The sequence below is a fragment of the Catharus ustulatus genome, chromosome 3 (genome assembly GCF_009819885.2).
Source record: "Catharus ustulatus isolate bCatUst1 chromosome 3, bCatUst1.pri.v2, whole genome shotgun sequence".
Lineage (NCBI taxonomy): Eukaryota > Metazoa > Chordata > Aves > Passeriformes > Turdidae > Catharus > Catharus ustulatus.
Window position 1 is genome coordinate 37,848,125 of NC_046223.1, and position 22,586 is coordinate 37,870,710.

A 22,586-nucleotide genomic window follows, 5' to 3' on the forward strand; every position below is an offset into this window, starting at 1 on the left:
TGAACATGACTTGCAATTATTTAATACCTTGCTGCTTTACAATATCTTTGTTGCCCAAAGTTAGAGTTCTGTAGTTTTTGTATGTCTGTCACTGGGTGTGTACAAGCATAACACTTCAGCAGGTCCTGATTTAAAAAAAAACCAAAAGAAAACACTTTGACTTTTTCCAGTCTCTATGTGTGATTTTAAGTGTGGCAGACTGTATTTGTGTGACCCGATTTTACTCCTCAAGAGTCAGTTTAAAGAAGGAAGAGATGCTTTTTCTCGTAAGTTCATATGTAAGCAGCATTACAGCAGTTGCTTTGAGGACTGAATTTCTCCTGCTCTTCTTTTTCACCAAAGAAACCATTGGTAACTCTGACTATCCTGATGAGTCAAAGAGATGATCATTACTGTTTAAATTCTGCCAGTACTATAAAGGGAAAATTTTTTTTTAATCTTGTCCCCATCCAGCATTCAGTATAGCCTTGAATATGACTTATTGGAATAAGAAACTGATTTATTTATGTATAGACTTCAAAGTAGCTGTATCTTTAAGTTGTCCACAAGCTGCAGGTCCTCCTTTAAGTAGTCATGTAATTTAGACATTGTAGTATTGTTTGATCTTGTTCTGTAATGGTTTCCAAAGAGTTGTTAGGTACACAGTAATGATCAGATAAACTGAGTACTATTTTGCTGTGGCGTCAAACTGAGTCACTAAAAGCTCTGAGAGAAGCTTAATAGTCATAAGAAGACAGTGCTGAAATGAAGGGTCTGTGTGGGAATTGTTGAAACCGAATGGCGGTTGCAGAACTCTTGAGGATACTAAAGTCAATAATACAGGACTCTTAGCATATATGAGAATGATTGTTAGCCCCATGTAAACCTCTTTAGTACTGAGATTGTCAGTACTTGTATGGATCGTGATCAACCTTTGATTTATAATAGCAGTGTTGCTTCTTTTTTGGTCCTACATATTAAAAAACAGGAAAAGTGTTTTCTTCCACTTCTGTCTTAGCATGTTTTTCAGACAGACACACAGCTCAAGAGAGAGGTTTCTGTTTGGGGAAATGAACTCCTGCAACAAGCAGAAGCTTCTACTCATATTATTCTTCCTTTATATTGTGGGATTTGTGTGTTTATTATTCTCCATTGTTTGCTTTCTAGAATGCATTTCTTGCATTTTATATTCTAACCTGAATTTGCAACTTGGATGCATTTTATATTTTATTGTTTTAAGAGAAAACAAGTTAATCATATAGTAATCTTAGATTACTGTCTCCTTTTAAGAAGCAGAGGGTTTTTTTTATGGTGAAGTAATCTAAAATAATGTTTTTTTCAAAGTGAATTAAAAAAGGATATTAATTTTCCTAACCTGTTTTCAAGTTTGCTGTTAGAATTTTGTTTTGTTATAACACATTGTTAGAATATGATAAAAGTCTTGTAATTTTTAAAAGAAGCCAGGTGTACTTGACAGCACTGGAAAGTTAAGTCCTTCGTTTTTGTTTTAGGTGTTGATTACATGTATGTGCTTGCTCTGAATACAGTAGTTTCACGAATACAAGCCGCACGGATTATAAGCCGCACTTCCGGTGCCTCGACAATGTTGCTGTCTTTGTCAATAGATAAGCCGCACCCCGAATATTAGCCGCACTTTCGTTCGTCGCGAGAATCCGTGCGCAGCTTTCACAAATTGGCCAATTAGTAACAGGATCGCGGCATAGAGGGCTTTACTGGCTCGGGGCGGGGCCAGGAAGGCTCGGCCCGCTCATGGTTGCTGACGGGGCCGGCCGGGTGGTGCTGCAGCCGCCGCCGGGCTCACTGGCCCCCCTCTCCCGTCAGCACCGCCTCGCCGCTGCGTTTACGTACTCGCCCTGCCGGCGGACCAGCCACTGCCGCCGCTGGCAGGCATGCCGGCCACCTCGCCGCTGCGTTGTTTACGTAGTCGCCCTGCCGGCGGACCAGCCACTGCCGCCGCTGGCAGGCATACCGGCCGCCTCGCCACTGCGCTGTTTACGTAGTCGCCCTGCCGGCGGACCAGCCACTGCCGCCGCTGGCAGGCATGCCGGCCGCCTCGCCGCTGCGTTGTTTACGTAGTCGCCCTGCTGGCGGACCAGCCACTGCCACCGCCGCCGGGCTCGCTGGCCCCCCTCTCCCGTCAGCACCGCCCCGCTGCCGCGTTCCCTAGCCCTGCCGGCGGGCTGCCGCCGCCGGGCTCGCCAGCCGCCCCCTCCCGTCTGCACCGCCGCCGCGTTTCCTCGCCCTGGCCAGCACTGCAGGCCCCCGCACCGCCGGGCTCCCCCATGCTGCTGGCCCCGATTCTGCTGGGCTTCCCCCGCTGCCAGGCAGCCCCACCTGCCGGCCTTCCTGCTTCTGCCATGCTCCCCTGCACTGCTAGCCCCAGTTCTCCCAGGCTCCCCCGCCCTACTGACCCGGCTCTGCCGCCCCCCTGCCCCGCCCTGCTGGCTCAGGCTCTGCCGCCCGCCCCCCACACTGCTGGCCCCGCCTCTGCCAGGCTTTCCCACCTCTGCCGGGGCCGGCCGGGCTCCAGCTTGGCTTGGGGCTGCCGCGGGCTCTCACTTCCGTGTTGACAGCTTTTAGAATTTTGTTAATGTATTAGCCGCCCCGGAATATTAGCCGCACTTCCGGGTTTCCACCAAAATTTTGGTCAAATTGGTGCGGCTTGTATTCGTGAAATTACTGTACTCTGAATTTGGATTTGTTTCTGTTGGAGCAGGAAGGAGAATGAAGCAGAAAAATCCAGTCTGCTCTAAGATAGACTTGTACAGTTTGAGCAATGATCTCAGTTCTCATTGCAGTGTCATCCAGCTAATGAGGTTCACATTTGGCAGTTTAAAAAGTGAAGGTCTTTGCTGTATTATTGAAATCCAATTTCTAAAGCATTTCTAATTTCTTTGGCATTTTACTGCCTCTGAGATTGAAAAGTAGAAATTATTATAGTTGCAATGAGAGTGAATTTATTACCTATCCAAGCATCTCACCTCAAAGTCAACCTGGATTGTTTTTCAAGGTGCTCTCTAGGTTCAGGCTTCACAGCAAGGATGGTATTTTTATGGTGTTGCTGTATTATTATGTCCGCACCCCAAGTGGTGACAGTAGTAGTCAGGTAGCAGACTTTCTCCTTTTGAAAAACATGATTTCTTTACAAGTAAAAACTTTTCCTTAACACATTTTTTAAGAGAAAATGCTCAAAATACTAAAAAATATACATTGTGCATGTCTTATTTTCCCTGAAGTTTGATTGATTGAGGTTCGTTGGTTGGTTGGGTTTCGTTTGGGTTTTTTTTGCTTTGGTTTGGATTTTATCTGTTTTGGTTTGTTTTGGGGTTTTGTATGTCTGAGAAAATCTGATTATCAATTTTTGGTTTCTTTGGGGCTCCTTTAGGTATTTGACCTCCAGGGATTTTTTAGTTTTCAACACTTGAATTAATATCCTTGTTTCATTAGTACAAGGCCTAAATACAAAGACAAGAAGGCAAAATAATTGTCAAGGCCCAGTGTCTTTTAAGTGCTTAACATAAAGCATTTTTGTTTTTCACTTACCCCTCATTTAAAGTAAATTGAGAACCTTCCACAATATTCTAGTAATCCACCATAAAACAAGTCTATATTGTTAGTCAGGGGCCAAAGTAATTTTTTAAACAGTGATAAAAATGTGCAGTAATTCTGTATTTCTATTTTCATAAAATACTTTTTTTTTAATATGAGTCATTAGGGCTTTTATAAAAATGTTTAATTAGCTTTACATCTTCAAAGTATAGCTGACTAATTACTTACTCCTGATGGCTCTGGCTGAATCTCAGACAACATGCTCAGAACTCTCAGCATTTAGAAAAATTATTCCAAAGTATACAGGCTTCAAGGCTGGGGTGTTTGGTTGCTTGTGTTGGGGTTTTTTGTAGTTGTTTTTGTAGTTTTTTGTTTAGGGTGGTGCTTTTGGAGGGGGAGGGAGTTTATTATTATTATTTTTAAACTAAAAACCCTTCAAATGACTTGTAGTTAATTTTACCTATAGCAGTTCTGATATATTTTGAAGTATTTTTTAATGGGATGTTCTGGAAAAAATATCTGTGTAGTAGTGAATGTATGCACTGTAATTATTCAGGAGTTGATCTTTTGGTGGACCAGCCATTCTCCCTTGAGACACTGACATCCCTGGTGGAACTGACCCGTTTTGAGACCTTGACACCACGGTTTTCAGCCACTGTCCCTCCCTGTTGGGTGGAAGTCCAGCAGGAACAGCAGCAAAGGCGGCACCCTCAGCATCTCCACCAGCAGCACCACGGGGATGCAGCTCAGCACACTCGGACTTGGAAGCTACAAACGGACAGGTACGTAAGGGAACAGGGCATGAGGAATTGTGTGCCTTGCTTAACTAGTTAGTGTAGCTTTACAGCCACAAACTTCATGCAATTTAATTATTTTTAACTAGTGTACAGGTTTAAGAACATGTGATTTCAAAGATGGTAATCCCCATTTGGAAGTTTGCCTTATAGGTGTTGGTGAGGTTACCAGAGGCATTTTAGCAAACCTTGAAACAAATTGAAAAGTCAGGTTTTGAATTGGTAGATTTTTAGTTGCCAAATGTCATCATTGCATTACAGAATTAAACAAACATATTTGCCAGAATTAGAGATATTCTTGATAGTTTCTGTAAAAGTCTGATTCACCCTTCTTAGGTATATACACATTTTTAGTACATTATTTAATCAGAAAATGCAAACTGTGGGTGTCAGTGTGACTATTAGTTGTCCTAATTGAAATCATATTGTAATTTACTTTAAAATATGAAGGTAGAATCTCGTCTTACCTCTATTCAAGTTAAATTATTATATATGAGACATTTAAGCTACTTCAGAGTCCTAGTAGTGCTAAAGTTTAGGCAGTATTTTAATTGAAATGAACTGTACCAAAATGGTATTTGTAGCAGGACTTCATTTTTTACACATGACATGAGAACTTGAAATTCCTCTGGACTCCTAAATATGACTACAGCAGTGTTGCAGCCCCCTTGAAGGATTGCTTAAAACCTGCCTGAAGTAGCATTGCGTAGTTTTTTGTGAAAAATGCTTGGAGAAACAAAATATAGATAGAAGTTTTTTTGTTTTATTAAGGGGTGTGCATAAGACACTACAGATCTTTTGGGTCAGACTGCTACACAGCTGTTCCGCTGGTGTGTAACATTTGGTTTGTCATGTAGACTTGAAATAACTGTAGAGTGAAAATAATGAAATGGCCAAAGGGCGCTAGGCAAGCTAGAGGTCATGTGTGGGGCAAAAAAATCATGTCATGTAAACAACTGAAAGACAGCATGTGATAATGAAGCATTCCAGGTGGGAAAACACATAATAGATGCAGGTATTTCCAGGAGCTGGACTTGTTTTAAATAAATGTGCATAAGTTACAGTTGAAAACTTGCAATGCATTGCAGGCTTTAAAGCCTTTATTTATCTTGTGGTATTACATTGTGTAAGTCAAATATGCTGTATGCATGTGGAAGGGAGGTGGTTCCTTGCAAAATAACTTCCAGTTAAAACGCTTGATTATCCACATGTGTTCAGCTGAGAAGTAAAAAAGCTATCAATATGAAGTTACAAGGAAGCAAGCAGTGAGTGCAATAGCTGTTAATTGGAAGAGGATAAGTGGAAAATTAGCTTATGAATATTGTTTCATTAGAGGAAAAGAATTATGCCTGCTGCTAAATAAAACAGGATTGTAAAGAGGAAAATTTAGAAGTTTTGGTTTAGTACTGGATGTCTTTGACAGCTAGTATGTGACTCATGATCAAAATTATTAAATTACACTCCCTTTGTTCTTAGGGTAGAATCTTAAGCTTGAAAACCATGTTAGCTCTTAATGAAAAGTTATCTGGGAAGAAACTTTTTGATTTCTGGGTTATTTTTCTGGTTGTTAATATGAGGTTCCTTTCATCTCCTTTTTGAGTGCCTCATACTGATACCTATCATGATGTAGGATTACAGTGTTAGATGGATGAGTAATGCAATTTGCTATGGTAATTCTTTTGTTTCTCAAATAGAAAGAGATAATCCTGTAACTGTATTTTAGAAAATGGCATTATATTGCAGTCCTACTTTGTTGTTATTTTAAGAAGACTGTACAACAAAAAAACCAGCAAAACAGAATCTGGTTTACCTTGTGAATTATCTAAATACCAGTATTTTTTACCAGGTGTAATGCAACTGAAATGTTAAATGAGATTAATTCTTTTAAGAGGTACATGATTTCCTAATGTGCATGGATAAAACAGTGACATCGGAGTTTCCTGGCTTTATCTCAAATTTATGTAGGATGTATTCATTTTACAGAGACATACTTGAAAATATATGAAAGAAGGAAGAGCTAGATACTGATTTTCTTTCCAGTGTTTAACCTCTGGAAATTGCTCTGCAGGTCAAAGTTCAGTTGCAGTGGAAGATCAGAAAGTAAGATGTTCTAGAAAAGGAATGAATAAGTGTGTTGGAAAATGTCTTGTGGTTGAGAATGATGGTATATTGGTGCTTAGAACACAGTATGGATTGTATATTCTTCTTTAGAAAGATACTATAGATTTAGAAGGGTTTCAAAGGGAGAAGAGTCCCCAAAAGATTTTGCATTACATTATCAGAGAAAAGAGATATTTAGGATAGATATGCTAAGATACAAGAAAACAATAAGGAAGTAAATTAATTTGTGTGCTCCTTTGAAACTCTGCACATGAATAAAGGATGTACTTGAAGCAAACTATTAAGAGAAAACTTTAAAGGGGAGTCCTTTAACTAATCACAGAGTTAGATTGTGAAGTTTATTGTCAGCAGAATAAGATCTCTTTTTTGCTGGATTACTGAGAGATTCATGGAGATTCTTTATTCCATACATGCCTCTTGAGCATCTGCTGCTCAATTCTGTCAAAAATAGGTTCCTGGGGTAGACAGATAACTGTTGTAAATCACTGTTGCTGTGTGCATTGTATGAAACATATGGACTACAAAAGACTGGTGCAGACAAAGTGGTTTGTTATTCATTTCTGGGTTTGTACCAGATCTTTTAGCTAAAACTGCATGAGCAGATTATTACATCGTGTTTCAGAGGTCTGGCTTGAGTGTCTTATTTAGTCCGTGCTTTGCATGACGTGAAAAACCACCCCCAAACCTCTCTCTGTTTGGCACTGGATTATGTGTTTCTCCAAGCTAAAGGAAAGGCATGAGTGATTCTAAATATTTAGTGTTACAGCTGCTAACAGAGAATTTAGGGCTTTTTTCCCCCCTGAGCAGTGGGATAAATTTTCATTATATTTTATCTACTTATGCTCTTTGTAGAGTTAGCTGAAAATTCTTCACTGTTACTTCTTGAATCACAACCACACTTTCTCTTCTGTCCATCTTTTACTTCTGTTCATCTTTCCTCTCAAAATCTCTGCTTTTCTATGCTGCTTGCTCTGAAAAGCTGGCATGCCATTTAATTGCTTTTACCTAAAATCTATTTTAAGTTGTATTACATGTGCTTGAAGGAGATCTGACTGGCAGGGATATTACTGTAAAGAAATAAGTACATTTGCACCACTCCTTAATCTACTTTAAAATGGTTTTCTGCGCAACACTCAATGCATAGCATGCTATTTAAGGTAAAATTCCTATTTGTGAATTAGATGTTAGAAAGATGTCTCAAAAATATTTACAGCAGCATACTCAGTTTCTTAGTGTTCTCAGTTATGCAACTAAATAAGTATATAAAAGTTACATTTTTAAAAATTATTTACTACTAAATTAAGGAGATCAAGAAGTTCAGTTAGTTTAAAAAATGTACACAAACAGGGCAGTTGGGACATAACTAGTTTTATTTTCATTGCTCTTCAGTTTGAACTATTTTTTGCAAACTCCAGTGCATGAAACTATTGGATCATCGAGGGGTACTTGTCTCAAGTTTATGCTTTCAGTGTAAACCAAACTTGTCTTCAAAACAAAAATGTGACTTAGAAAGCTGCACCCTTTTGCACAGCACAGGTTTCTGAGTGTGCACCTGGTAAGAAACACTTTTCATCCTGTATGAATTATCAAATGTGCTTTAAAAATAGTTTGAAAATAGTATTTTGAGTCTCCTGTATGTTGATTTTGTACCACTGGAAAGTGACATTGGTAAGTGTTAAACAAGGATAAGGGCAACTTAAAAAACAGATTACAAGGTAGGTACTTCTGGTCATGCTATCATGCACTTCAATAATTGATAGATCTTCTTTTGTTGTTGTGTTTTGTTTTTTTATTATTTTCTTTTTTCATAGAAACAAGTAACTGGTATTTATAGTAATATGAAAACAGCACTGTGATAAAGGTAATAGGGAATCTTTCCACCTCTGCTTTTATGTGAACACTCTTGCTCCCTGTCATACCAATCAACTGGCGTTTTAACATCTTCACAAAATTCATGTGGTTATCTTGTAAGGTTGAAAGCTTTAAAATTTGAAAGACTTCTACTTCAAAACTTCATGTGGATGTCAGCTAACACAAAATAAGTTTTTTTTCTTGTTAAAGAGAGTGTGCATAGATGCAGAATGGACTGTGGGATGCTGCCTGCATGATTGGAATTTTCTCTGTGCACTAGGTCATTGTCCTCTTTTTCCCTGACAGCAACAGCTGGGATGAGCATGTCTTTGAACTGGTTCTACCAAAAGCCTGTATGGTTGGACATGTGGACTTCAAATTTGTCTTGAATTCGAACATCACAAACATTCCCCAGATTCAAGTGACTTTACTGAAAAATAAAGCTCCAGGCTTAGGGAAAGTCAATGGTAAGAAAAAACTAGGCTATCTTTCAAAACATTAGTTCTTTTCCGAAACTCATTATTCTGTCATGTATATCAGAAAATGTACTTGAAATTGTGTAAGTATTTTACTTTTGCTGATTTATTCTGTTTTTCAGTATCGTGAGCTCTTTTAATTTATCATGCTTGAATGTAGACTGAGGAGACAAACTGGGTAAACAGTTTCAACATCCTGACATCTATACAAATAAGAGTACATAGCTCAAAAAGACTGAACTCAATTATAATTTTGTACTGCATGAATCCTACAGTCATTAAAAATAAGTTGTCAATTGCAAATTATCCTAGAGACTGACTGATTAAACAAATAATGCTCTTTTAAGGTCTCAATAGCGTAAAAAAAATATACTAAATTATTCCAAGTCACAGAAGGATATTATTTGCCAGTGAGAAAATAGAAAGACTTTTCATGATGGAAGTAAAAAATTCCATGGCTTCCTAGGGAATTCTCTCATCATTTGTCTCATTAACTAAGCTACGTGAAAGCTGCAGTATGATTTCACCTTTTATTCCTTGCAGCATTGACAGAGTAGACCAAAATTAGGAATGCTCTTGCCTTGGGAAACCTCATAACTGGACTCTGCATCTTACTCGTTCTTGGGGAACCTGTGAGGAGGTGATAGCATAAATTGAAAAGTCAGTTCTTTGATGTGGAAGTGCCTCCATTGGGTTTTTCCTGTGGTGAGAGCATTTGTTTCATGTCCTACTGCCTTGTCTGCTAGGAGTGGAAGGTATTCCATGCTGCACCTCCTTGTATTGAGGCATTAATTGCTTATCTTTATCTGCCACCTCTTTTTCAAAAGCTTCTGGGAACTGGCTATTTCAGAGAAATCTTCCTGTCAGACATTATTAAATTGCTTGCTGGATATAAAATCTGTTGAGGAGAACAGCAAGCAGGATCATAAAAACCATTTTTTCCCTCTTTTCCTATTTTTTTTAATTGCTAAGTAACACCATCCCACTTAAACACAAGAGTAACAGCTGTAAATTCCAAAAAGGAATATAGGCATTTCAAAGATCATTAGCATGTTTTCATAAAACTTCACTCTGTAGCATCCCCCAGTGTTTAACGACAAAAAACGTGTACTGGAGATGCTCCCTTAAATACTGTGAACTGACTGTTACCCAAGAATAAAATACTTTAGCATAGTAATATTATTTGAGAGAAGTCTATTCTTTTAGGGTTCAAGATGGTTTAGATTTAACAGAAGTGCTTGCTGTGGCTGCAGGACAGCAGTCAACAGGTGTTCTTTCAGTTTCTTCATTTTTTAGTCCTTTCTGTAAAACCTTAATTTTAACATGCAGAGGAAATTTGTTCTATCAAAGAAAAAACCAGAACAGATTGTCAGTGTTTCTCTCCTGAATGGAACCTGCTTTGTTTTCAGCATGATTTCAGTCCATTTGCAGATCTAAATGTCAGAATTAATCGAAAAATCTTCACCTATGGAACAAAACAATAGAAGAAAAGCTACACTCTTTTCCTTAGTGCTTCAATTTTAAACACTTCTGAGCAAACAGTTGCATGAGTTGTTAATTCCTTGGAGACATTTGATTTAGGTGTGAACTAAATTGCCAGAGCTGTCTGTGAATGCTTTTCAGCAGAGCATACTGATCAGAAGACATGACAGAGCTCTTCCAGAAAATGACATTTCATTTCCTTACATGCAATATACTGGAATTTGCTTTTTCTGTTACAAGGTAGAAAAGGCACTGAAGGGGGGGAGGGGGTCATTCAGTCTGGAAGGGACTGGGGAATGTGAGAACACCTGCAAGGCAGCATTGGAAAAGTCTTTTTTTCTGTTTTATTCAGTAGGATTGGAGATCCACAGCTAACCAATATCTTCTCCAAGTGTAGCTGCATTGCAGTTGTTTCCTTCCCTTTTTCAGTTTCTTGAGTTTTGGAAGAGGACTTCAGTGACATTTACCTTTTTTCTATGCACTATTGAATAAAATAATAGGACATTAATGATTTCATTATAAGGGAAGACAAAGGTAGACAATTTATATCTGTGATAGATCTTAGCCAAAATGTTCAAGTTTTAGGGAGAAGTAATATTCAACATTTTTGATGGCTCTTAGAAATGTATAAAACCTCAGACTGAAATTCAATTAACTCTCCCCCAACTTCTCTCCATCCATGGGAAGAGAAAGGAACTATAATTTTAAGATAATGAGATGTCGAGAAGATGTGCAGGGCAGAGTTTATTCAGTCATTTTTTTTGTATGACAGGAGGCCTGGAAACAGTTAAATATGTAGTGTGTAGTAATGGGAAGGCCAGAGGCATAATTCTTCCGGTTGGGAACTAATGGTTTTGGTCTGGCAGTTAATTCACTGTATATGCTTCTTGTTAATTTGCTTACATGTCCTCTTCATCTATAATTCATTTGATCCATTTAATTGGAAAAAGGGCTGTGTTTAAGTATTACCAAAAAATAATGTTTGATGTTCAGCAGGAGCAATCCAGTTATTTTAAGTTTAAATTATCAGACTTTCAGTACTGGAATGTGATTGCTTAGGAGTAATCTGCAGTTGATTATTAGGAGAAAATAATTTGGGGAGTGTTAAAACAGGCTCTTTACAGGTCATTCAGAAATACTCTTTTTTAAACTATTTGCTACAACTTCAATCCATATGAAAAACATGTCTTTTTATACTTGTGGGTTTGTATTAGGAATATTACTGTGGGCAGAAAGTTGCTAATGTTGCTGTGAAAATTACCACTTCTGTTTTTCCTAAGCCTTGAAAAGTGTTTGAAATCATGCTAATATTTTATTTCCAGAAGCAGCAGTAGATAGACAGATCACATTTCCTTTATCTCCAGCTCATAATATTGAAGTGGAGAGAAATGGAAAACCAGGACTGGTGGAATTCAGTGAAGAAATGCAGTATATGGATGTAGAGGAACCACAATGTAAGTTTTATTGATCTTGTTATACTTCAGTTAAAATAGGACCTTGCTTTTTTTTTCTTTCAATGATAAATTTGAAATACTCTGCAAAATTTTCTCAGACATTAAAATAGACTAATTTCTCAGTTGTCTTCAAAATTATTTTTCTCTCTGGTCTGTTTGCTCTATCAGTTGAAAGTTTAACACAAACACACCGGAAATGTTCCAAACTAGTAGAGAGGTTTGGTGCTTACAAATAGATAAATGTTTATTTGTATTTAGAAATCAAGTAGATTAATATGGAACCTTTATAACTTAAATTGCTAGCCTGTTTCAGCAGTATTTTTTTTGTTTCTTCGACTAATTTTTATATAATTTTTCTTTGCATACCTGGCTCTTACAGAGATTGCTTTAGTAAATGAAATTAATAAGAAACACAATGTAAAGAGTTCATTACTAGGCCACATCACACTGACTGTGCCTGTTTTTGTAACTTTTCTGTTAACTAGCACTCTTCTAGCATTCTTCAAAATGTCTTAGACTGTGAAAGGCAGTGAGTGGGTCTGAGTGAAGAGAGCAGAAGACTAAAACTTGACAGTTGGAGGGACTCAGTTCTTGAGCAGTGGTTTTTCTTGGTCCTTTTGACAGTCTTACTTTACACCTTCTTTTCTCTCATGGAATCAGGCTTATCTAGAGCATGACTGTCAAGGTCCTTTCCAACCCAAACCATTCTATGATTCTGTGACTCCAAGAAAGGAGGTGTTACAAAGGATGAGGGGATGGATTAAAGGGGTGATAAAAGTGCTGAAAGAATGTGTTTTTCATGCTGAGAAAGGAGCAGCAGATGAGTGAAGATTATTTCAATAACTTGTATATCCCATAGTAGAAACAAAGCCATCCTTGTTTTAAATATATTATTTGTTTTGTTTTCTTTTTAAACAGTGTTTTCCTGCTTCAATAATGACCCAGTAAGGATTGTGACTCTGTATATACTGGTTCTTTATCCCATCAGTTGTACATTTTGTGGCTTTTATAAGACAGTCAACATGTATATTAATCCATATCATGCAACTGAAAATGGTTTTAAAACTGTCATTTATCTTAATTGATTTCACTGGAAAATATCTAAAAGTGAACTTCAAGTAATTTTTATGTACAGTTATATGTATTTAGTAATCAGTTTGACATGGTGCATTTTTAATCCATGGAAATGATCAGATTTTGTGACTTAATTATGGCTAATTCAGGTCCACATTACTCATGTTTTTGTAAGGTCTTAGATTGTGTCCATTTCTGGAGGAGCACAAGGAAGATATACTTTGTGGTCCAGTATGGCTGGCTACTGGACTTGATCTATCAGGACATGCTGGAATGTTGACACTAACAAGTCCAAAGCTTGTTAAAGGTAAACCAGTTTATTTTGCTATTTGCGTAAAGCCTGTGTGACTGAAGTGCAACTCATACTTCTCTAGCCAGACATAGTTTTGTTATTTATTTTTACATCGACAAATTTTGCTGTATAACACCATAGTGAGTTGCTGTTTCAAATAAACCACTGTAATTAACATGGTTGATCTGCTCTGTTTACAACTTGCAAACTGTTTAAACAGTGCAAATTGTCCCCCCTTTTTCTGCTTCATTTTTAGGCATGGCTGGTGGCAAGTATCGTTCATTTTTAATTCATGTCAAAGCAGTGAATGACAGAGGAACAGAAGAAATCTGCAATGGTGGCATTAGACCAGTGGTTAGAATACCTCCTCTAAAACCTCAGACAAACAAGGGCCATTCACTTGCTTCATTGTTGGCAAAAGTTGCAGCAGGCAAGGTAATGAATAGCCAAGGAAGATTCTTGTGTTAGTTGTAGATTTGGTATGTTCATGTCATCTGAAAATGAAACAGCTGTTAGCAGAATTAAGATCCATTAAAAACTGTTTTCTAAAGAATTAGAGTTCAACATTTCTAAGTTGTTTCTTTTGTGCAGATTTAATTGAAAAGGTCTGTTCTGCCACTTGCACATTCTGAACACTTATTTTTGAAACTTTTGTTTCCTTGAGTTTTTTCAGTCGTTGATAGGTCTTACCCTTCTGTGAAGATGTGTGTGTGTGTATTGTTTTATATTAAAGCAATTAGTGAATAAAAGTAGCTTATTTTGGTACAATGCTTAAGCTGATAGATTTTAGCAAACTGCTTGCCTTTCACTGAACAAGATATAAACATAATCAGAACCAGTGTGATTTATGAATGTTATTTTTTCCAATAATATAAGGAAAAGCCATCTAGCAAAATTGAAGCCACTACTTCTTCAAGAAAATCGGATAATCTGCGAGGCTGTGATTTACTTCAAGAAGTCTCTGTAACAATTCGAAGATTTAAAAAAACTTCAATTTCAAAGGAAAGGTTAGTAAGTGTTTTTTAATTCTGGAGAAATATTAGCTTTAGTTACACTTCTAATAAAAAACTTGGTTCTTGAAATAGCTCAGGTCAACATACTGTTTCAAGTTGTCATTTCATAAGCTTATTTTGTACGGAAAATCTTGTAAATTGCAAGTAAGAGGGTACTAGGCTGTGAAAGTTGTGGTAGAATAACACCATGCATGAAATTATATCTTGAGTAGTTTTTTTTTGCCTGACTTCAGAAGGCAAATGTAAATAAGTTTTCTTGGTAAAACAGATAAATCTTTTAGAGGAAGCATGTTCCTTTCCTGTTTCGAGATTGCCTTGTTTCTTACAGCAGAAATTTTATAATTTGTCAGAAAGTTTAGAATCAAATTTAGCTAACAAAGAAGTGGTTAAAGTCTTTGGTTTGGTACTTCAGACCTAGATGCAGGTAATACAGTGTTTGAAATGTATTACCAGCTGCCATCCCGCAGTGGTGGCACTGACTGTAACAGGCATAAAGAGGTCAACGAGGCTGCAAAGAGCTATGTGCAAACAGTTGATAAGAGCTCTCTAGATGGTGAAAGTTTGTTTAGGTTTAGAAGTTGCTAGACAAGTTAATAAGGGGGAGAAAACTATATAGAAGCTTATGAGACATATTGTAATGTAGGATGTTCTGTGAATAGGATGATTGGGAATGTGTGCACAGAAAGTATTGCATATGCTTGTGTACTGCTTTTACTTCTGTTAGGATTGTCTTTTTTGCTGCTCCTGTGACAGGAGAGAAAGCTGGAGAATGGCCATATTGGATAATTCTGTGTTTTCTTCCCTTCCTCTCTAGAGTTCAACGATGTGCCATGTTACAGTTTTCAGAGTTCCATGAGAAGCTACTCACCACTCTTTGCAAGAAGACAGAGGATGGTCTGACTACAGAACATGCTCAGAGTCTTGTACTCGACACACTTTGTTGGCTGGCTGGAGTGTATTCAAATGGCCCTGGCAGGTAAGGGAGGAATTATGTTCAAATTATCATGGCTATTTCTCAGTATCAGTTTGGTTAAAATAATAGTTTTAGATAATTCTCTAAAGTCTGCAACTTGTTTTCACAGCTCAAAGGAGGGAAATGACAGTTTGCTTTCTAAAACACGGAAATGTGTCTCTGATATTATACGTGTTTGCTTCTTTGAAGCTGGACGGAGCATAGCTCACAAATGTGCACGATTTCTTGCACTATGCATCAGGTCAGTGCTAATTATTTGCATATATTTATTTTTATTTATTTCTGTTTTACGTGTATTTGGGGGATTTGCATACATTCTAAACTGAACACTGTGTTTGTTACTGTTTGACATTGAATTCATAAAGCAACAAAATCTGGTAGATGTTCTGTCCAGGAAATAGATATTTAGGGTATGACTGCAAAGAACATCAGTCTTTCAGCTGCTTCTTCTGGAGAAGACTTAATCCTCATTCTTACTTCCTTAAATGTCAAAGTGTCTGTTTTTTTTGTAGCAATGGAAGATGTGACCCAAGTCAGCAAGGGTTTGGATCAGTTCTTCTAAAAGCTTTACTCGACAATATGCCTCTTTTGCCTGCTGCTGCCACAGGTGGTACGTATGCAGTGTTTGGTCATAAACGTACATGGTACTTTTGTTGCTTGTTGAGTTGTGTTGGACTCTTGTGAAATTAGAATGAGGTAATTGTTCAATTAGTACAAAATGCTCCTTGGAGTGGTCTGGTCATGAAGTATACATTTGCAGTTAGTGGAATTTTAAGCAAATAAGCTTGCTTAAATCAGTGCGTGAAGGCTGACACTTTTGGAAGAGCTGAAGTAAGTTTTCTAAGAATTCAGAAAGGTGTTTAGCAACAACAGATTCTGTTAACATAAGTGACAACCAGAGTGATCTGTTATGTTTTTATAATTAGGAGGTAGCCAGAAAACTTGACTATCAAAATAATGTCCAACTAACTTGCAGTCCACTTCTGATTCTTCTGCACTACAAGGAGATTTTAACCAAATTAAATTTTTTCCTTATCTATGTTGCGGTGTAACGGTCTCTTAGTACCTTGTTGAAGCATCTGGAGGGCCAGATGGAATGGGAAGATGACTTCACCCTTGTATTTTAGGTGGCAAGGGCTACTTTTCACACTAGGACATTGTTTAATTGTTTCTAGCTTGGCATCACCACTGGGTCTTGCAGACAAATTAGTTTGCATTCCAAAAGTCTTGTTGTACTATCACCCAGGTCAAAATACTTAATGCAGTGCTACAGAGGGTATGGAATACACAGGGAGGGAAGGAGAAGGAGGAAGCTGAGATTTGTGTTTCTGTACAGAACCACTGTGCTGTGCTCCCAGAACTGATTTGTATGGAAGCAGTGACTCCAGCAAATACAGGTTAAGAAGACAGCAAGCAGAACCACAGGATGCAAGGAGGAAAAGAGTTGTCTCTGGAGTATGGCTTGGCTTTGGTGGGATTGGACCCCCTAGCAAAGCACCTTAAATGTATCATGAACCTTTTGTTGTGAGCAGGAGCAATGAAAGAAGTGTGCAAAGCTGTCTCTTGTCTCTTTTTCCTTCAATTATGTGTTACTTGATAAGAGAGTAGGAAGTACTTGTGGAAACTTATGATTGTAGAATAATTATTAATTGAAGTCTCTCAAGAAAGGGGAAGGGGTAGAATATCTCCTAGTCTGTATTCAGTAACCGTTAGATAATTACCACTTTGATTGATTATCCTTCAAAGTATGCATTCTCAGTGAAAAATGTATATTCTGTTTCACCTGAAATATTTTTTTTTTAATTGCAGGATCTGTGTACTGGTATTTTGTATTGCTGAACTATGTAAAAGATGAAGATTTGGCAGGATGCAGTACAGCTTGTGCATCATTGCTGACTGCAGTGTCTCGGCAGCTGCAGGATCGCCTAACACCGATGGAAGCGTTGCTTCAAACAAGGTACTAAGAAATGTGGTTGTTGTAAACTTAATAAAACAAACCTAAGACCTGTCTAATGCCATCCTTTGGTGCTCTGAAAAAGGCTGTGTGTTACTTTGCTGTATTTGTTTGAGCAAGGATTAATTTGCTAAAGTTCTGGAAAAGAGCTTTAACTTGTGTGAAATTAAAGTTGAATTTAATTGCTATCTCACATTTTACATCAGCAAATGTGTATGTGTTGTTTGAAGTCTGTCCAATCCTGAAGTTAGTATTTATGATTTTTAGTGTAAGGACTCACAAATCATGTTCCATTTTGACTCTTGGAAGAAATTAAGTATACTGAATAGTTTCAGTTTGGCACAGTGCTTCACAAAACTATAGTCTTTCAGTAGGTTGAGCATACATGTAATGTATTTCTTCCAAAGACCGCATTCTAGGTGTAAAGACCTGGAGTAATTTGCTGGGAATGCAGGTTCTTTTAAATTTTGTATCAGTATAATTTATCTTTTACCTATTGAACTGATTGGCCATATAACTTTGGATTTATGTGATACAAAAAGGAAATTTCTGATGGTTCAGTTGTGTTGCAGTTTCCAAAGCTGCATTATGGTGAAGGAAAAATGCTGCTGTTTGACATCTCTTGCAGTTGTGGTTTGGGTGCAAGCGTTTTCCTCAACGTCAAGCAAGATCAAGGTAGAAAAGATTAGGTGGAGATTAGTTCAGAATTTTCAGATAAAATTGAAAATGTAATAGAAAATGTAGTAAGGGAGGGTGTAGAGGAGGGAGGGTATCTGTTGATTTTCGTGGGTTTTTTTAAAGAACTGTAATTCCAAAATATATCATGAAAACATAGTCTCAGGTGTTACACTTGGATCTTTATCCTCCTGTCTTCTGCATTCCTCTACTTAGTTGTTAATTTGTTTCACCATCTGTAGTTGTTAGGGTTGGTTTGAAGACCTACCCCAACCATAGAAATGGTATCTGGAAAAACTGAGAATTTTGAAAAATAAACTGACTTGAACCAAATGGAGGAGAAAAATATGAAAATTACACTTGACATGAGAATGGCACCTTTCTGTGGGAGTTGAGTTGTTCCCTCATATAAATTGCTTCCAAGTACTTCCTTTGAACAGCACATGTAAAATAGAAGGTTTTCTTCCTTTCCAGTTGCCCACTTTAGAATTTGGTACATGTGACATTTCAGATCGCCTTGTGATGAACACAACTGTCTGCATAGGGAAGGCAAGGGAAGATTTCTGAAACGAGCCTGTTGTTGGTGTCCTTCAAGTTTAGATTTTCTGAATGTTTCTAGATTGTGTTTTACTGATTTGCTTCTTGAAACTACATTTGCTTTCTCTTTTAACTCCATAACCCTGTAGGTAGTTTAAGAGTAGCAGCAAATCCCTTATTTGATTACAATAGCTCTCCCAGCAAGGATTGACTATTGCTTGATTTTGTTTACTAGTTCAAGCAAATTTTGTGGGCCTTTCTTTCATGTGTCTATGGATTGAGAGAATACTGTAGTTTTTGGGTTTTGGTTTTTGTGTTTGGTTTTTTTTCTTTTGAAAGAGAAATTAGTAGGCAACCATAGCTTTCCCCTTTTTCCCTTTCCTTTCCTCAAATTGTGTTCTTTTTTGTATACATTTGTGTTGCAGGGTTTATACTGTTGTGCTTTTTCTCTTCATCATTGGTCCCAGGTGCAATAGCCTAATATCTGGTAATCAGCTAAAAGCAGATGTCTAATTAATGGATCTGCACATTCATGGGAGAGTAATACTCATTTTACTATCATGTGTTGCAATAAATCAAGTAAAACTTGCAAGGATAAGGCCAGTTAGGGTGTGTTACGTGATATGTAGTTCATAAAACAACAAAAAAGGGATTTTAGATAGGATTTTTGGCTGTCTTACAAACAACCAGGTTGGTTTTGTCTCTAGCAAATTTGAAAAAATTTCTCCAGCCTGTTCTTGAAAGTACCAGATTCATGTAGTCATGGAATTAAATTATTCTAAATATTATAAGGGGTTACATGGTTTAATTATTGTTATCATTCACACATAAAATGTCTCCTGCTCTCATCTAATCTGAAAGCTCTCCTGCTGCAATTAAAGCCTTTTTGTGCTTGTGTCCTCCACACACTGGCACTGGAGAGCAGATTCTTCCATTCTAAACAAATTCTGGATGTCTGGAGTGTATTTGTATCTGCATTATATTCTCCAGATCTGTAGTCATTCTTAAAGCATTTCCTTCAACTTCTTTGGTCCTTGTCTTCCTCATAATTTGATACACAAATTTTACACATTATTCCAGTTGAGAACTCTGATAGTTTATGTTTATTATTGCACAGATGAATAAGGTGATTGATGAGTTTTTATGTGATGTTCTTGATTTGGTCTTTGTTTTTTTGTTGATGTACCTTCTACATCCTTTTTGTGAAAGGGATTGCTAGTGAAGCGTAAAACTGTGAACCTGATAATTCCTGCTGAAGAACAGGTAAAAGGCACTATGCTTGCTGAAATAAATCTGGGTTGGACAGAATAAATTAAACCCTCTGCAGTATGTTCAAATTCTGATTCTACAATGGTCTTGCAAAATTTTGACATTTTATCACCTGCTTACTTAATATTATTTCAAACATGTAAGTAATCAGTGTTAGTGTTGAACTGACCTGATTTATTGAATGTTTAAATCTGATGTCTAAAGCTGGCTGTGAAGGTACCACACTGAATTGTGTCATAGCATTTTTCTGTGTTTTAGTACCCACTTTACAGGAGCATGTTTTCTTGGTTGGCAAAAAAAAGGGTCAGGCAGCAAACACATCAGTTTTTTCAGATGTGCAGTATGCACTGGTCCTGTCTAATGCATGCTTATAAAGAAAACCAATCTATCCTGTGTTGTTCTGAGTAAAAAGTTATTTTAAATTTGCTGCTTTGTAAGTAACTTGGTTGGGAAATGTAATGTTTAAATGGGTTGATCTAATTCTCGGATGATCTACCCTTCTGTAAGATTGTTCATCATTTTGTGATAATTGCAGTCATAGTATTGTGTGGTCAAAACACTGAGCCCAGCTAATGTGGAAGCATTTTAACAATCAGAGAAGTCTAGAATCTGTTTTTACCTTGTTGTGTTCATGTAGATATATACACTTTTGTAATTACTTGATCAAAAAAGACATTTAACCTTCTAGCCTTCTCAGCAGGTTAGAGGTTTTTACCTCATCTGGTAAAGAAAGGAGAAACTGCTCAGAGGCAAAGGGGAAAGGGATTGGAAGAACTTACTACCCTTGCTAGTGTGTTTGTGGAAATATTTCAGATTTCTTCTGTCTCTTGCCAAAGTGCAGAGTGTTATATTTCTCACTTTGCACCTACAGAGATGCATTCTTTCTTTCTACTGTGGCTTAGTAATTTGACCTGATTTCCATTTTTTCCCTCTTTTCAGTTGCTTATAATAGGTATTGGTAAACACTGAAAAAAAACCCAAAACAAAAAAAACCACTTCCAAACAAAAACAAAACCACAAATGAACCAAAAACACCACTGATTTTGATACTACTTTGGAGTTTCCTTTTTCTTGGCTTATAAAACCCTAATTGATTTGGGACCGCTTTGAATGATGGTGCTATTTTTTCCCCTCCAGCACTGCCAGAGTAAATGTTGAGATATTTATCACAAGCCTTGATTGGTATGCCTAGCAGCATTTACTTTTTAAGTCTTACTTCAACTGGAAGAACAAACTGAGGTGGAATTTCTTTTGCTGTTTTGAAACAGTACTGTGTTTTTATTAATTTCAGACTAATGTCTCATTTACCATGTGCAGGAGTGTGTCTTGCCATGGCTCAGTGTCTAAGGCTCGTAGTTCTGTTTTTCATGTCTAGTGTGATTGTGTGTCATGTTTCCAGGACAGTATTACATCTTAAAAACTTTTCAGTAAGGAAGAGTGAGTTACTTAACATTATAAGCTGTTTGAAAATGCCATTGAATAAGTTATTTTAATGAAATATAAGCAAGTGATAATTTCTAAGATATGTCAAATGAATGAACAGAATAGTTTAGAATATAATATATCCTGATACTAAAATACTTGGTTTTTTACTGTAAATAATTTTATATGAGTTCTTATTGTGTGAATGGTGCTGTTTATCTTATTTACAGATATGGATTATACAGTTCACCTTTTGATCCAGTTCTGTTTGACTTGGAAATATGTGGCTCTTCTTGTAAAAATGTATACAACAGCAGTATTGGAGTACAGTCAGATGAAATTGATTTGTCTGATGTTCTATCAGGTTTGTATGTTTAGCAGTGATTGATTATGGTAGAATTGGTAAATCTCTATTACACTGTTTTCTTTTTGTGAAGATGTGTTTTATACTTTCCAGCCAAGCTGAAGTCCAAGGTATTCTCTTGCTTATGGTATCTATTACATTTCCTGTGGCCTTAGGGCAACAAGAAAAAGCCTCTTTCTGGAATCTGTTATTTTCTCATCCTGTAGAATATCTCAGGATATAGATTAGACAGAATGGCTACTCTCATTCCCTGGGTCAGTCATCTAGGAATCATCTGTCACCTCTTTCAAGTAACTTCTTGAGGTGTGGTGTTATTCCTTTAGGCTAGCAACACTCACATAGGCAGAAAAACCTAAATGGATTTTTATGAAATTGGGGAGCTGCCATATGGTATTCCTCTACTTAAATATAAAGGTTTAATGAGATGGTTTTTCTGTTTTAGAGGAGGTAAAACACCTTAAAAGCATATTTGTGTCTATCTTCTCAGGTTAATTCATAAGTGAATCTTTAGGCCATGCAATGTTGTGAAGAATTAGATAATTTTTATCTGTCAGGAAATTCTTTTCTTACCAAGTGTATTCATTAGTCACAGTGACCCCTTTCCTTCTCTTCTATGCTGTTGTCTTTCTCCTTCTACCCTTTCCTCCATACATCTGTAAATTTGTTTGGATCTTGATTAATCGTCTGGGTTTTATACTAAATTTGTGTTATCTTAGTTGATCTGACAGTTTCTTCCTCTTCCTTTCTGGTAACATAAATATATTTTTGCCAGCTAATTTGCTTTCAATGTAGAAAGAATAGAGTATCCATATGTAATTTCTTTCTGGAATTAAGGAGGTTATACTACGCTTCTGTCACAGTTGACAGTTTGACTTATTAATATATTGTCTTCAGCTTTGACAGCATTATCATTTTAAAAATATACTTCCATTTACGTTGAGGAATAGTGATAGTGTTGAGATATTTCTTCTACAACAAGAGCTAATAAAATATGTGCATTGTATTTAGTTGTCTCTTTTGACACTGCGACTTGAAATGTCACTATCAAGAAAACATTGGCTGACTATGTAGATACATGTTTCTCTTTCAGGCAATGGGAAAATAAGTAGCTGTGCAGCTGCTGAAGGTAGTTTTACTTCCCTTACTGGACTTCTGGAAGTTGAACCTCTGCACTTTACCTGTGTTTCAACAAGTGATGGAACTAGAATAGAAAGGGACGATGCAAGTACGTTTACTGGTATATACAATTTTTCATTTTTTCTACTTAGCATAGTTCCACAGTGCAT

General features: G+C 37.1%; 1 protein-coding gene across 5 annotated transcripts in view; it reads left to right on the forward strand.

The window, feature by feature from the left end:
* The window catches only part of BIRC6 (baculoviral IAP repeat containing 6), a 179,546-nt gene that overhangs the window by 35,142 nt on the left and 121,818 nt on the right, over positions 1 to 22,586 (forward strand). For 2 of the 5 annotated variants that reach the window (XM_033056380.2, XM_033056376.2), the window contains exons 12-23: positions 4,106 to 4,331; positions 8,622 to 8,782; positions 11,596 to 11,727; positions 12,977 to 13,108; positions 13,350 to 13,528; positions 13,970 to 14,100; positions 14,921 to 15,082; positions 15,189 to 15,320; positions 15,592 to 15,689; positions 16,889 to 17,036; positions 21,167 to 21,300; positions 22,391 to 22,537. In XM_033056380.2, the coding sequence (XP_032912271.1) occupies positions 4,106 to 4,331; positions 8,622 to 8,782; positions 11,596 to 11,727; positions 12,977 to 13,108; positions 13,350 to 13,528; positions 13,970 to 14,100; positions 14,921 to 15,082; positions 15,189 to 15,320; positions 15,592 to 15,689; positions 16,889 to 17,036; positions 21,167 to 21,300; positions 22,391 to 22,537 (1,782 nt within the window). The remainder of the gene's footprint in view (positions 1 to 4,105; positions 4,332 to 8,621; positions 8,783 to 11,595; positions 11,728 to 12,976; positions 13,109 to 13,349; positions 13,529 to 13,969; positions 14,101 to 14,920; positions 15,083 to 15,188; positions 15,321 to 15,591; positions 15,690 to 16,888; positions 17,037 to 21,166; positions 21,301 to 22,390; positions 22,538 to 22,586) is intronic. The other 3 variants (XM_033056377.2, XM_033056378.2, XM_033056379.2) reach the window with 3 other exon arrangements.